The sequence below is a fragment of the Anoplophora glabripennis genome, unplaced genomic scaffold, assembly GCF_000390285.2.
Source record: "Anoplophora glabripennis isolate ALB-LARVAE unplaced genomic scaffold, Agla_2.0 scaffold229, whole genome shotgun sequence".
NCBI classification, from domain to species: domain Eukaryota; kingdom Metazoa; phylum Arthropoda; class Insecta; order Coleoptera; family Cerambycidae; genus Anoplophora; species Anoplophora glabripennis.
This window is the reverse complement of record NW_019417127.1, coordinates 218,140-231,011: the sequence shown is the minus strand read 5'-3', so window position 1 is coordinate 231,011 and position 12,872 is coordinate 218,140. Positions and strand designations below refer to the sequence as shown.

The window sequence follows — 12,872 nt, the reverse complement described above, 5'->3', positions numbered from 1 at the left end:
CCCACTAGTGAAGAAGAATAACTAAACATTTCTTGGTAAGATAATAAGTATCATGTAAAAATAGCATCATTAATAACTACTACCTGTTCAATTACTTTGAATAAAAACTTTTGTCTAGCTTTTTGTATGACACAATTTGACACATTCCTCAATAATGTATTGCTAGTGACAAAATAGACACCAATTAAATCATAGACATTTTAACCTAAGACAACTGCAAACAATAAACCACTTCCACCGAAATCAAGTGATCTTATTCTCTCTATTTTTATAATTACTCAAGTAAAATATTATTTAAAGGTATTGCCTCTCGTCATTTAGGCCAACGTTTTTTTCTTGGTACAGCATAAGATTGTAAAATTTCTTTTAAATACTGTTAAAAGAACACTTGAACACTAAAGGATGAACAATTGTTTTCTTTAAAAAAGAAGTCGGAAAATTGGAGTATGCTTAAATGATAAGTATATAATTATGTGCGGTAAATATTAATGAAACTTTTTGTAATAATTTTTGCATATTCATAGAGTTCGTGTTTGATGTCGTGCGTGGCAATAAATGTTTAGCCCAGGAAAAAAATGCGATAGTACCTTGAAACTTAAGAAACTGAATTTGTGCGATATAATTATGTATAATTTATTACGGGATGGTGGTCGAGGTGACACACGATATGTATTACAAGAATATACAAACGAATAATCGTTAAATGTGAAAGAAATGTAACAAATTGAATAGAACCTGAACGTATGGCTAGACGACTTATGTCTGAATTATTTTTTCTACTCAAGAAAAAAGCTTGTTTTATAACACCTTTTGTACTTATACAAGCAAAAAGTTTTATAAAAAATAATTATCTACAGAAGTTACCGGTGCTCACTAAGTGCAAATATTTAAAAATTCTTTGTTAGATGAAACTTTGATCGCGCATAGTTTTATGAACGGTTTTCCTTAAAATTACTTAGGGTATGAAATCAACTGGCAATGATGGCTCTTCACAAGTGGTTGTATGGAATTTTAACAGAGCATCAGAGGCTATGTTCCGTTGCTCTTTGTAAGCGTTCGGGACAGAATCGGATTCTGCTTAATTTTAATCTGTTCGCGATTTAATTTTGTTACAGTTTTGTCTACTTTCGATAATGTCTATTACGGATTGGCTACTAAAGAGACTGAATCAGAGAAAAAGGGTAGAAACATGCTGTATCTTGTTTAGAATTATTGTATAACCTTTTAGTATTATCTATTTTAATTTTCCTAAATACGACACTATCTGCTTTACGTAGTGACATTAATATAGTTCAGTTAAATTAGATGAAGGTCAAATCTCATTGATACTGAGTTTCGGACATAAAATGTACTGCTTCAAATACTTAGTTATTTATAAAAACTTGAATCGATTTCACAAAGTATTTCATGTCAATCAGATTAATTTTTTTATCAATTTTTTTACAAACATTTTTTAAAACGACAAAAGTAATTATTTTAAAACATAAATTGGTTTTATTTACAATTAGTAAAGTATATACGTATTATTATAGTTCGTATTTAATAAATTATATAAAAATTTTAAGAATAATAGAATGTTTTTGTAATGTTCGGCGCTTCGTCCATAATGATATCAAAAAGATATGCTGACTTTAAAATGGCACGTCACTAAGCCACACAACTAAATTATTTTGCAGTTGTTTTCGAACGGAAAGAACTGGTAACTAAAACTAATTATAATTCGACTATTTATTTGATGAAAAAAAAAAAGAATTCGCATTCAGAGGAACACGTACTATCACTCCTAATAAACTGACCCTCCACTTAAAGTTAAACCCTTTGTAAAAAACGTATTATTAGCTAATGGGTGCTTTCCAAAATACCGATAAAATTTAATATGACAAATAATGTGTATCTATTACAAAATAGTTAATAATGCTGACACAATAATATTGTGATTTGTATTCAACTCTTCTGTTTTAGAGTATCACAGGTCTTAAAAACTGTGCCTATTTCCTTATTAGAGTATGGTTTAGTATCAGATCTTGAATTAAAATTATGATGTATTTTTAGAAGTGCATTAATACTGCCTAAGAAATTACCAAGAGGTGGCAATTAAGCTTTTATCGGGGCTATATTAAAGTGGCACGCCTTTTTTCTATTTCGTAGCATTGTTCATAGACATGCATTTCTTACGATTATGTAAATTTTTTTAATCGCTCCACTTTCTTGAGCGTGCCCAGCCATAGCCATCATTTCCATTTTCTTTATCTCTTGCTACATTACAATATGAAATAGATGATCATAATTGCCGATGTTCCTTATATAATTTTTGTCTTTTATGTTTCAAAATGAATATACAACGTGTCCACCTAGTGCGCGTAAGTTCAATATCTAGGTTAATAAAATATATAACTTAATTTTTTTTCTACAGAGTTGCCTACTTTCCCGAGCTTCACAAAATGAAAATATATTAGCATATACAGGGTGTTCAGTTTTTCCTGGGCAGGTACCAACTTAATTTTTTTAAATGGAAACCTATATTTTTTATGGCATTAGCGAATTCTACGTGAAAAATTAACGGGACTCTGTGTTATAATCCCTATTAAAATATTGATGGTTTTCAAGATAATCGACTTTTCATTTTTTTTTCTTATGTTTCGTCACTTCTAGTAGTTGATATAATTATGATTGTATGACAGCTAGAATATTTTTTTTTTTTTCAGGAACTGTAGAGTGAAGATCCTCCTTCAAAAAACCTATCAAAAGTTGACCTGCGATATATAGGGGGCAAAAAGAATCGTGCCAAATCTGATAATTTAAAATTTGAAAAATCTCGACTTTTTCAAATAGAACACCCTGTGTTTTATGATTTCATTAGATGCCTTTCTGTAGACCCTACAATTTTTTAATAGCTTTCCCTATACCTAAGTTGCGTAGTTTTTCCAAAAAAAAAAACATTTTTATGGAAAATACCGGATTTGCGCCCGTACCTTTGTCGGGAAAAACGCAGTGAGCGCCTGTCAGGCAATAAAATTTGTGACAATCAGTTTACATGTCATTTCGTCTTCTATTGAATATTCACGTACGAGTTCAGAGAAAGTACTAAACATGCATACAATGAACTATTCAAAAGAAGAATTAGTGAAAATGGTGTATTAGGAGAAGCTCATGGAAATTGTTTGCTAGCAGCAGGTATTTACAAACCAGTGGTTAGGTCGCGGTGGTCCAGTTCCTTGGCCCGCACGTTCGCCTGACTTAAATAGTCTGGACTTTTTCTTGTGGGGTTATATCAAAGAGCGAGTATACGAAGTACCACCAACGGATATTCAAGACTTAAAAGAAAAGATTCAAAACGAGTTTCTAACTATAACGCCTCAAATGTTAAGAAATGTCCACATTCATTTTCATCGTAGATTAATGCTTTGTGTAGAAAACAACGGTGGACAGTTTGAACATCTATTTTAAGTTAGCTTGCGACTATGAGTATTAGTTTTTTCAAAATTCTATTCATCCAAATTTTTTAATCTCCAATTTCACTAATAACTTTCCTAACTATGGTAACAGTGCTTGATTTTCAATATGATACGGACGAAACTTCTTCAATATTTTATTTGTCAAGCTTTTGAAAACTCCAAAGTTACTACTAATTTTCTGGCACTAATATTTGGATTTTCAACAGCAGACGCCACAACTTTAAACTAAATATTATCGTTGTTACTTTCATGTCTCCTGGTAGTTTTCTCGTAATTCGCATTTGCTGTTCATTCAAACCTTTCCTTCACATTTTCAAAACAGTGGGAAGCTCTGTAAATTTGGATTATTTGCTTTGTAAATACGTGCTGCTAGCAAACATTTCCCATATTTTACTAACTCTTAATCACTTGTAGCGATTTTATGGTTTTTTGATTTTATTTACAAATAAATGGTTACTTTCCAGACTTATTTATTAAATTCAAATATTTAAATTTTTCAGTTATTAACTTTTATTTTAAATAGTGTAGCTAGACAACTAATAAATTTAATAAAAATAAATACCCTTACAATATTTTTTGCCGACAAAGGAACGGGCGCAAATCCGGTATTTTACATAAAAATGTTTTTTTTTGCAAAAACTACGCAACTTAGGTATAGGGAAAGCTATTAAAAAATTGTAGGGTCTACAGAAAGGCATCTAATGAAATCATAAAACACAGGGTGTTCTACTTGAAAAAGTCGAGATTTTTTAAATTTTAAATTATCAGGTTTGGCACGATTTTTTTGCCCCCTGTATATCGCAGGTCAACTTTTGATAGGTTTTTTGAAGGAGCCATCTTCACTCTACAGTTCCTGAAAAAATATAATTTCTAGCTGTCATACAATCATAATTATGTCAACTACTAGAAGTGACGAAACATATGAAAAAAAAATGAAAAGTCGAAGTATATCGAAAACTATCAATATTTTGATAGGGATCATGACACATTGTCCCGTTAATTTTTCACGTAGAATTCGATAATGCCATAAAAAATATAGGTTTCCATTTAAAAAACTAAGTTGGTAGGTACCTGCCCAGGAAAACTGAACACCCTGTATATGCAAATATATTTTCATTTTGTGCAGCTCGGGAAAGTAGGCAACTCTGTAGAAAAAAAATTAAGTTATATATTTTATTAACCTAGATATTGGACTTACGCGCACTAGGTGGACACGGTGTATATTAATATGTGCCCATATTAAAGGCAAAATTATCGTATCAGCTGTGTGGAAAAGATTAACTTAATATTTATTTAAAGAATTCGAATTACATTATTAAATTCAAGGAGTGTAACAGTTATTTTGTACACGGGATGGTAGAACTGTAATTTAGTGATGAGTGAGTGTTAACATTATTTTTCAAATTTACCAACTTGTTCAAATTCATTATCTGCTCAAAGGCTGCCGTTCTCTGCGTCTGGGTGACCAAGTGGAGGAATTATTATTTTAAAATAGACCAAACTTGTAGTATAACTTAGAGCTGTTCAATAACAAAACAGCGTAGTGGGGACAATAAGGGGAGACTGATCCTGTATGTAGTATACGACTTGTCTCTCCCTTCTTAAACCTATGTATTATATAAAAGGATACACCCACTCCAACAACATCTTTTTATCAGGTGGAGTATTGTCCATCGGTGCATGATGTATGGGGGGATAGAAGGTTCTCCTAAGGCCTTTTATAGATACCCTAACTGGTTCTTCTTTTAAAACTTCTAATAAAGTGTAATCTGAAATAAAAGAAAACCTGTATGACGGAGAAATATAAGTTCCTACATTTGACTAGTTTAACAAGATAACAGATAAAAATTAACAATTTAGTATTTGAAAGGAATATTAAATAAAGTAGTTGTATGAAATATAGTTATCTAACCTGTCAAGCAACCTATGATTACAAAAACAAGTAGGTATGAGATGTAGAAGATGTAGTCAACTGATCGAAGCATTAAATTTCTAATCTAACAAATTATTCAAAGATTTATTACAATTCGCTGCTGTATTGTTAGCACTTTTTTATATTATAATAACCTAGTCAATATATTGGTTAATCAAATTAGTTTATTGTAAATACAAAAAAAATATATAGATAAAGATTATTATCAGTTGTTCTACAGACATTGTAGAAAATATGTGAAATTTTATACTGATGTGGATGAACCCAAAACTAACAGTCAAGATATATTCGTCTCGAAATCTCATTTTTGAAGAAACATGTAAACAGGCTGTTACAAATTCGCTTCTCATTACAGGGATCTTGGAAACGGTAAGAGGTGTGAAGTAGCTTAAATGGGGGAAAAGTTGCGTAATCAGGGGACCAACATTATGCCTAATAATCAAGGCTAACATGATTAGTTTTCGAAATATTTGAAAAGAACCGAAATTTTTGGAAATCCGTTTTTGTTTAATTTCAGCCTTATTCGATTTGAGGTAATATTGAAAAAAGAAGAACACTTTCTCATGGCCACTTTTTGCCCTCTATCGAATGGCATAATCAATTTTTATATGTAACGCTTCGTCTCTCCAGGACCATCATCAACTTCATTTTTTTAAATACAACCCTGGAAATTTTATTACACTTTTTGCAAGCTTTCATGATCCCCAATACTGTACTGCCTCAGCCCGAACCAGATTCAGACGTTTTGTCTCGAAAAATTCATCTTCAGTGTAATTGCTCCAAATGTATCTAATTTTTTTTGAGATTTCTTTGTTTCTTGAATTAGGTATCTTACACTGTAAGTGTCGTTATACCCCGTGAAATCCAAATGGGGGCAACTTTGCCCGCATTTAAGCTACTTCGTAGCTCTTACCGTTTCCGAGATCCCTGTAGTGAGAAGCGAATTTATAACAGCCTGTATAGTGTATATTTTACTTAACGGATGTTATTTCAGTATTCCCAAAAAATCTGTTGTATATCGAGTACTGTGTAAAAATATCAAGGTAGTCCCAGTTAAAAAGAAATTTGACTTTTTAAAGCAACCGAAATTTAACGTACAATCTAATCTTTTTTAATATGATAGGTATGTCAAGAATTTACTCCATCATTTCATTTTCTCAGATAGTCATATTTGAGTTTTCCTCAACCACTTCTAAAATGTCTTCTTCTTGTCTATGTCCTGCAAATTACTCATTTTGATTACGATGTCTAAAGCTATCCGTTTCTTCCAATCATTGAAACAGACTTGAAAATAACTTGGTTGACACCTATTGGTGTTTCTGAATACCTTCTTAACATTTTGTTGAAAATAAACCGAAATTATATCTGTTATTCCACTATTGGTACCGGGTAGGAAAGTACCGATGGTCTATCTGAAGTTACGTGAGAGCGATAAAGTAAGCCATAGAAATCCATGCGATAGAGAAGGATGGCTATAATGAAGGCGTCTCATAGTCACCGCCCGTTTCGCCCTTCCACAAATAAGATCCACTTCTTATTTGTGGAAGGGGCAAATGGGCGGTGACTATTAGACGCCTTTACTATACCCATCCTTGTCTATCACATGGATTTCTATGTGATAGACACGTAACTTCAGATAGACCATCGGTACTTTCCTACCCAGTATACAAGTTGTGTCAAGGCATCTCTTTTAAATATGGTTTATTTAATTTATAATATTATAATTAAAAACGAGATTTAAAAAAAGCAAAATATTAGGAACAAGTAAACTTCAAATTATTGATAAACAAATGCATCTGTAGGAAATATAAGATGACTTGATTTTTTTATGGTTACTTGTCACTTGGCTTGCAAAATTAAATTCCTTTTTTTCTCGAAACGGATGATGCTAGCAATGCCAACTAAGAACACGTTTTATTCTTAGAATAGTATGAAGAACGAATGTTTAATCGGAAATCTTATAAGTCGAGACTTTTAAATATGGAAAACCGAATTTGGTTCTTATATCTACTGTGTCAAAAATATTAAGGAAAAATGATTGTCTTAATTTTTTTATCTTCTGTATGTCACTTTTGCACTAAAAAATTGGTTTAGATTTGCATATTTCTCCCATTACGTACGGCCTTTTTGTAATACCCTGTACAGTTACCATTGTTCACTAGGCTGATTTGTTAAATGTTTAAAACCCTTCGTACGATATTTTCTTACACAGAAACTGCAAAACAAATTCATAAACGACAATTAATTTCACTCACCATTTGTCCTAACTATTTCGCTCTCAGGAGCGTACAGCGCCCTCGGCCTGCTCTTGCTCCTCGCCCTTCGCTGCTTGCTGATATCCTCCACTATGGCAGTTGGCGGGGCCCTCGATCGAGCCCTCCGTACAGGCGACAACATCACTCCTGGCGTAACGGCACCACCCACGCTGCCGGTGCCCAAGTAGAATGTATCCACGTCGGCGAATTCGTTCCTCAGTTGTGAGAAACTACGCACTTCTTGGCCGGAGACGGTGTACATGCGCTTGGCGCCGTTCATCTTGAGGACTTGCCCTAGATCCTCGAGGACCTCCTCGAAGGGCTGCGAGGTGCGGAGATTGAGGAGGACCCGGCACTGTAACAATAAAAATGTTCAGTTGTCAGTCAGTACGTTGTTGGGAAAAATTTTGCTAAAGTTGATTGCAAACATTGTTGACGAATATAGTTCAAACTTTTATGTAAAATTACATACTAGATCATTGGTTATTTTGAACCTCAGTATTCAGGGTGTTTCAAAACATATGTCGGAATATGAGGGATCTAATTCTTTAGCTCATTCTAAGAAAAAAAGTTCTTATTAACATGGGTCCGCAAATGCACCGTTATCGAGATATAGGGTGTCAAAAAGAAGATATTTTTTAAATTTTTTAGCGATATCTCATGAGCTGTTTGAAATATAGAATTTAATTATCATTATTAGGTACTTTTGATCGCTAATTCAATTTTTATTCATATCAGTGTCGGAGATTGTATGATTGCGTGAGGTTCTTTTGCCCCTAATTTTACTACTTTGGGAAAATTGGTTCTTTGACGGCATGTTTTAAACCCTCAATGTTTTCTGCACAAAAAATGTATTCATCATCAAAAGCTCTAAGGCTCAATTTGAGAGTCTTTGTGCAAGGCTGTCAACCAAAATCTTTGTTATACGATAGCTGAGATCATATTTGGATAACAACACAATGATGGTCTATTTCCATGGGCGTAGCTAGAATTTTTGCTTAGGGTGGCCCATGGCTGCAAGCTCTATGAAGCATCTAAAAAACAGCTCTCGCAACTTGTTGATATAAAATTTCAAAAACCTGTCAACGACTTACCGATGTGCCGATATGATAGGCGATAATATTAAATCTTTTTTTCTGGGGTAGCAATCGGGCTTTCTGAGGTGGGCCGTGCACACCCCTGCTCCCTCTTAGCTACGCCCATGTCTATTTCGCAGTGGTTACGCTGTTGTTCTCTGGGGTAACTCAGCTAAATCCAATAAGAATTTTACTTACAAAAAGCGACAGTTAGGGTCATTTACTTTTCACCTTATGGAACACATTGTAAGCCACTTTTTAAGAGGTATGGAATTTTACACATGCCTTGCATTTATATATTAGACAGTCTGTTGTTTATCCATAAAAATTTAAATAATTTAATCACTCGCACTGACAGGCATAATTATTGTACAAGACTAAGGGAGAATCTCATGCTATCCTATTCGAGATTAAGAATGACGTAGGTTAACAAAATCGATCTTAATTTGTAAATAAATTTAGAAACATTAATTTTTAAATGACCCTGTATATAAAAAATATTTTCTAAGTAAATTAAATATTGGTATTTTTACAAAATTCTCTTCACCGGTTACAAAAATATTAGGAGCATTATTCTAGAACTCTACCTGAATAGTATGGTCCATATTATTAATTATCCTAATGACCCTTCCTGAACTGGGTTTTATGGTACCACCCCCCGGGGGCGGCGCATCCGTCTCGACTATAGAAGCCTTCCTGCTGGCGGCCTTGCTCCAGCCCTGGCCCCCAGGGGCGGCGTACCAAATGCCATTTTTCTTTCCGTAGCTGGCGGCCTGAAACAACAAAAGATATATTACTTTGAATGTTATAAAGAGAAAATTCCAAAGAATATCAAAAATTTGCTAACAATATTGTCTACACTAGTGAAAAGATAGTTTGACTCTACACAACTTAAAGCTAACTATTGATAAATATAACGAGAAAATGGAATATTTATATATTTTCTAAAAAATATATAAAATAAATCACCTTGCAAAACCCTTCTGACCTTTTTCATAAAACATAAAAAAAATCCATAGCTACTACCCTAGGTACCTATAGGGTTTTCCACATTTCAGTTCAATTTAACAAGTTAATAAAACATTGAAAATATTTTGGTTAAAATGCTTGTGACTGAAAACCTACACGATAAAAAAAGTGTGATGTAATGAAAAACATATAGTGGAGTTCATTTATAATGACGCTTACGGGACAGTGACATCACGTAAACTAAACCGATGACATAATATAAATTTTATACACTACTCGAAAGAACTAAAGGAACAAAAATATTTCATAAATATTTTAGTGATTTTTTAAAAGATGTATCCAGTATCCAGTGAAAAATGGTTGTGTAGAAATAGAAAAAAACTATTTTCAAGATCTTTTGACAAAAAATTTGTTTTGAGCTATAATTATTGAGGAAAAATAAATACGTCTAGAAAAAATTTTAAAATTTTCTTTAGGACTGTCCATGAACTCAAGCAAATTTATTCGAACTCAATAAATGTAAAGGTCAGTTAGATTGTTTAATCAGTTTCAATTCGCTTTTTGAAAGATCTCCGTACGACTATTGACCGAGATGAGATGGATTGAATGAAAAATTACGATTTTCTCTTTAAGGACCTGTCATGGTCATCCAAAATCGCCCTTGGATTTACTGTGTAATAATTTGTTGCTGAGATATCTATGATTAAAGACATATATATATAAATTTTCATTCAACGATCAATATCTCGATAACCCATAGTCGTACGAAGACCTTTCAAAAAGCAAATTGAAGCTTATTAAACAAGCTAACGGACCTCTACATTGATTGTGTTCGAAAAAATTTTCCTGGCAGAATTTGATACATTTTATTTTCATCAGAAATTGTTTAGCACATAATGAATTATTGAAATGGATTTTACTAGAAAATGGCTCATGCTATTAAAATCTAACAAGAGTATCTTTTTTATGCAAAATATGATAAATTTTCATAATTTCTGTTCAGGAAGTAGAAAAAATTGTGTAGAAAAAAAAATGTTAAATTTGACCCATGGTCCCGCATTTTCTTACGCCCCTGTAGCAAATTTTGATTTATATATTATGCCGATTATTAAGCATATAAATAGTAATACAATCCCAAAATTTCGCGATTAATATTAAACCGTTTTAAAATTATGCAATAAAAACTGTTGCCTGTTTCCCCTTCAAGGGGCTGTATTTTCATCATATTTCGACATGTTTTACATACACTCCAATTTTAGTACTTTTTAGTACTTATTTCGTTAACACCTTGTATATACAGGGATATTCTCCTAAAATTGCACTCCTTTATCTTTCTTACTTTCATAATTAGAAATTAGTAATACAAAAGTTTTAGAAAATTTGCTATCAAAGTCAAAGTTTACGTGTATAAGCTGTTGCGTTAACTTTGGCGTTATAATAAAAGGGTATGTCCGATTAACAACAGTTTAGTCGCTAGTGGGTTGTTATAATAAAAAAATATTTGTAGTTATATGTATTTGTAAGGGCGCCAAGTGATTTCTTTTTATTACCTTAAGTTTTCAAACGATTTAAAATCTGAATTTTGTAGCCAAACAAATTGTGACAAATATTAACCGCATATAGCAATAATTAGAAAAAAGAAATGCGGCATTTGCTGGAATATCGATAGTTTTCTAATGCTCCAAATTTACATTTTAAACTCAAATAGAAATAAGTGTTGATTTAATTTTAACCACTTTTGAGCAAAATTATAAAATTTTCCCACATATGAAAATCGTGTTTCATTCCATTCAAGTTAATTTTATTTTATAAAATTTATTAATACAAACTCTGCCCAGCCTTTTCTTTATGAGGATTCTGAAAGACTAATAAATTTAAGTCCTTTTGTAATTAATAAAATAAATATTGTATATATTTACACTACATATACATAATTTTTGCCACTTTCTTGAATTTTTAGACACGCTACTGTTAGGAGAGAGTATAATGGCTTATAAAGGTAATGGTATAAAATATCAACTACCGTTCTGATCTAATCAAATATTTTCACGTTCATCAACGTTAAGGGGTAGCGTATATTAGAAAACTTTGTGTGACCTTGTGTTTTATTATTTTATATTGCTCATTTCTAGGAATTTTAGGAATACATTATAACAATAACATGCGTACAGATCTGAATTATATAAAGACTACAAGTATTTTCTTTTCCTTTTTATGTTGGCAGAACACAATTTTCTACATAACACCATATTCCCTTTACCTGCTTTTATAATTAGAAAAAACAAAGTAAAGATAGAAGTTTTACAAAACATTCTTTCAATGCAATTGCAAAGCAATATTTAGTAAAAAAAAAAAGGGTAGATTACTTTTCAAATATAGATGACAATCGATATTTTTAAGTACTAAGTATGTCACATCTCTGCAGAAACGTTTGAAACTATAAAAAATATTATATATTGTGTGTACGCCGCTACTGTGCAGAATTTACGTATTAGTGCACTATCCACGTTGCTAGTTGTTTTTAAATTAACCTACACTGTGAGAAGCGACAATGAAATCTAATTTGGTAAAACATATTGCTTTTGTATAATTTAGCAACGTGTCATTTTAAAGTCACCAATGTACCTACACTGAAAACAGGATTTATTTGGACTAAATAAATATCGTTTGCCGTGAACTAATCCTAGTTTTGGATATTGCCTAGCATATATATTGTGAAAAGTAACTAATAATAAGTTCATAGTTTTGTAATAAATCTTATTTGAATGTTAATTTATTTTAGTGTAATATCACATTTCGCCTCTTTATTATTAATCTACATATTTTAAGATGTAGATGACATAAGATTATTAGAAATATATCTTAGCTTAATGTGAACTAACAGTTTTTCAGTGAAAATAGGTTATTTTAATATTAATAAATGAATGGTTTATAAAAAGTGAATTGTTTTTTTCGCTAAAATTGGACGTATTTCTTTCTTGATTAGTCTCAAAATTATGTACTTTCTCAAATTTAATGAAACTGATAATTAGATAACTTATCTAACTAAGTTTATAATTTTTGAAATGGTACATAGTGTTGAGATCTACTAATAGAGAAGCACATGCGAGTATATACGATACTTTTATTCGAACATTTCATTTTTGCTAAAAATTAATTTTAAGATTTGTATTTTCCGAACTTA

General features: G+C 31.9%; 1 protein-coding gene across 1 annotated transcript in view; it reads right to left on the bottom strand.

The window, feature by feature from the left end:
* LOC108908085 (echinoderm microtubule-associated protein-like CG42247) overlaps nt 1-12,872 on the bottom strand; it is a 111,608-nt gene that overhangs the window by 37,831 nt on the left and 60,905 nt on the right. Inside the window, exons 3-5 of the mRNA XM_018712000.1 lie at nt 9,307-9,492; nt 7,640-7,998; nt 5,086-5,241 (exon numbers count right to left, since the gene is read on the bottom strand). Coding sequence (XP_018567516.1) covers nt 5,086-5,241; nt 7,640-7,998; nt 9,307-9,492 — 701 coding nt within the window. The remainder of the gene's footprint in view (nt 1-5,085; nt 5,242-7,639; nt 7,999-9,306; nt 9,493-12,872) is intronic.